This window comes from Frankliniella occidentalis, unplaced genomic scaffold, assembly GCF_000697945.3.
Source record: "Frankliniella occidentalis isolate FOCC.00 unplaced genomic scaffold, Focc_3.1 Scaffold3265, whole genome shotgun sequence".
Lineage (NCBI taxonomy): Eukaryota > Metazoa > Arthropoda > Insecta > Thysanoptera > Thripidae > Frankliniella > Frankliniella occidentalis.
In genome coordinates this window covers 1-2,118 of record NW_026270329.1, presented here as the reverse complement: position 1 = coordinate 2,118, position 2,118 = coordinate 1, and the positions used below count along the sequence as shown (strand labels likewise).

The 2,118-nt window shown below is 59.6% G+C and overlaps 1 protein-coding gene across 1 annotated transcript; it reads left to right on the top strand.

Annotated features, from left to right (window-relative positions):
- Positions 1 to 10: 10 nt before the first annotated feature.
- Positions 11 to 1,801, top strand: LOC113214551 (dual specificity calcium/calmodulin-dependent 3',5'-cyclic nucleotide phosphodiesterase 1-like; the record flags this gene model as incomplete). The annotated part of the gene is given in 4 exon segments (XM_052276514.1): positions 11 to 1,076; positions 1,199 to 1,315; positions 1,399 to 1,539; positions 1,632 to 1,801. Coding segments are annotated over 4 exon segments (719 nt in total), but the record flags the coding sequence as incomplete, so codon positions are not given.
- Between the last annotated feature and the right edge of the window lie 317 nt (positions 1,802 to 2,118).

The window sequence follows — 2,118 nt, the reverse complement described above, 5'->3', positions numbered from 1 at the left end:
GGCGGGCGCCTCAGAGGAAACAATTTGTTCTCCACCACGACGATGATTGGGGGAGGGGCGAGGAGAGGGAACGCGCGCCCTGGGAGTCTGCCCCGTGTTCGCCGCCGGAGCTGTTGCCCTCCGATGTTGCTACTGAACCAACAAAGTGCGCGTGTGCTACACCAATTCACCAATTCCACAATAATTCTTCTCTCTCTCTCCACAAACATCTGAGTGCTGACCGGGACGCGTCTCCGAGTCTCGTCACTCTCACACAGCTCACTCGCAGTTTCACGAGCCGTCGTCACCCCAGTGCAGCATCGTTCTCGCGCGAAGCCCCTCCTGGCCCCGCCGCCGCGCGGCTCCCCACGGTCAATAGAGTCCGACAGCTCCCCCTCACCCCAGATCCGATCCGCCCCGCCGTAGAATCCAGTCCAATGCGAGACGATAATCCCGTGGAGACGACTAATCCGCGGAGATGATTTTGTGCGGAATAAGTACAACTGCAGACCGGAAGCTATACTCCCCCTCGTCCCTTTCCGGCGAAGGGGAAGCTGCCGAGAGCGGAGCTTATCCCCGCAGCGACGCGGTCGTGTAAAGTACCCCTATCCATTGCGTTAAATAGACCAGTAGTGGAATGCGCTAAAGTATCGATCAATGGTAAACAAAGCGGAGACGACTAACCGGCATGCCGAATTAACTGCGGGTTGAGAGTTAACGGGAAGGTGGGCTCGACTAAACCGATTAATCGCACTACTCATCCGAACTCGGCGAAACTAAAAACGATTCAACCTGAAACGTGATCCATGAGTAGTCGGTGTGCTCATTCTTTTCTCCCGGCCCACAGGCGACTCGCTGACGAGGACGACGAGCTGTCCGAGGTGCAGCCGGACGCGGTGCCGCCAGAGGTGCGCGAGTGGCTCGCCTCCACCTTCACGAGGCAGTTGGCCACCCAGCGGCGGAGGCCCGACGAGAAGCCCAAGTTCCGGTCGGTGGCGCACGCCATCCGGGCCGGCATCTTCGTCGACCGGATCTACCGGAGGGTGTCAAATGCGGCGCTCATGCAGTTCCCGCCGGAGGTGGTGCGGGTGCTCAAGGTGCGTGTTCGGCTGGTTCAGCTTCCGCCCCACCCTTGGCAGTGGGACGCTCTTTCTTACTAGGCGTGTCGTCTACATGCTATACAGAGAGGTTACTCAGTTTCTTAACGCTCTGGTTGCAGACGCTGGACGACTGGTCCTTCGACGTGTTCGCCCTGAACGAGGCGGCGTCGGGTCAGCCAATCAAGTACCTGGGTTACGACTTACTAAATAGATATGGTATCATCCACAAGTTCAAGGTGGGTATAACATTAAGAGCCAAAAATAATATGGATGGAGAGCGTTGAAGGAAGAGTGACCGTCATGTGTCTGTGCCGCGCAGGTGCCGCCCACCGTCCTAGAGACCCTCCTCGGCCGGATCGAGGAGGGCTACAGCCGGCACAAGAACCCGTACCACAACAACCTGCACGCGGCCGACGTGGCGCAGGGCGTGCACTACATGCTCTGCCAGACGGGGCTCATGGTAACGCCCGCCTGTCGCCTTTCCTTCCCCCCGCGGCGCGCCCGCTGCGGCCTATACCGCACGAATGCACTAACACCTCGCGTCTTTTGCAGAACTGGCTCACGGACTTAGAAATATTCGCCACCCTGTTAGCGGCGATAGTCCACGACTACGAGCACACGGGTACGACCAACAACTTCCACGTCATGTCCGGGTCGGACACGGCGCTCCTCTACAACGACCGCGCCGTCCTCGAGAACCACCACATCAGCGCCGCCTTCAGGTGAGTTGCGGCCTCGGCGGGGGGTAGCGACACCCCTGCCGGGGGCAGAGCGGGGCGGGGGGTAGCAACACCCCCGGTGCCGGAGCGGGGAGTAGCGACGCCCGGGCCGCTGGGGACGGTGCGGGGGTAGCGACTCCCCCAGGGGCGGGGCGGGGGGTAGCGCCCTCCACGGTGGTCATCGACCGTTTGGTAGGGCAGTCAGAAAATTTCAGTCTTTCCTCCCCGGTTTAATGGTCCGAAATTTTTAGCATATTAGTTTCAATTATTGCCACACCGTACTTTCAAAATATCAGACCCCGGACAGGGAAGGTTAATTT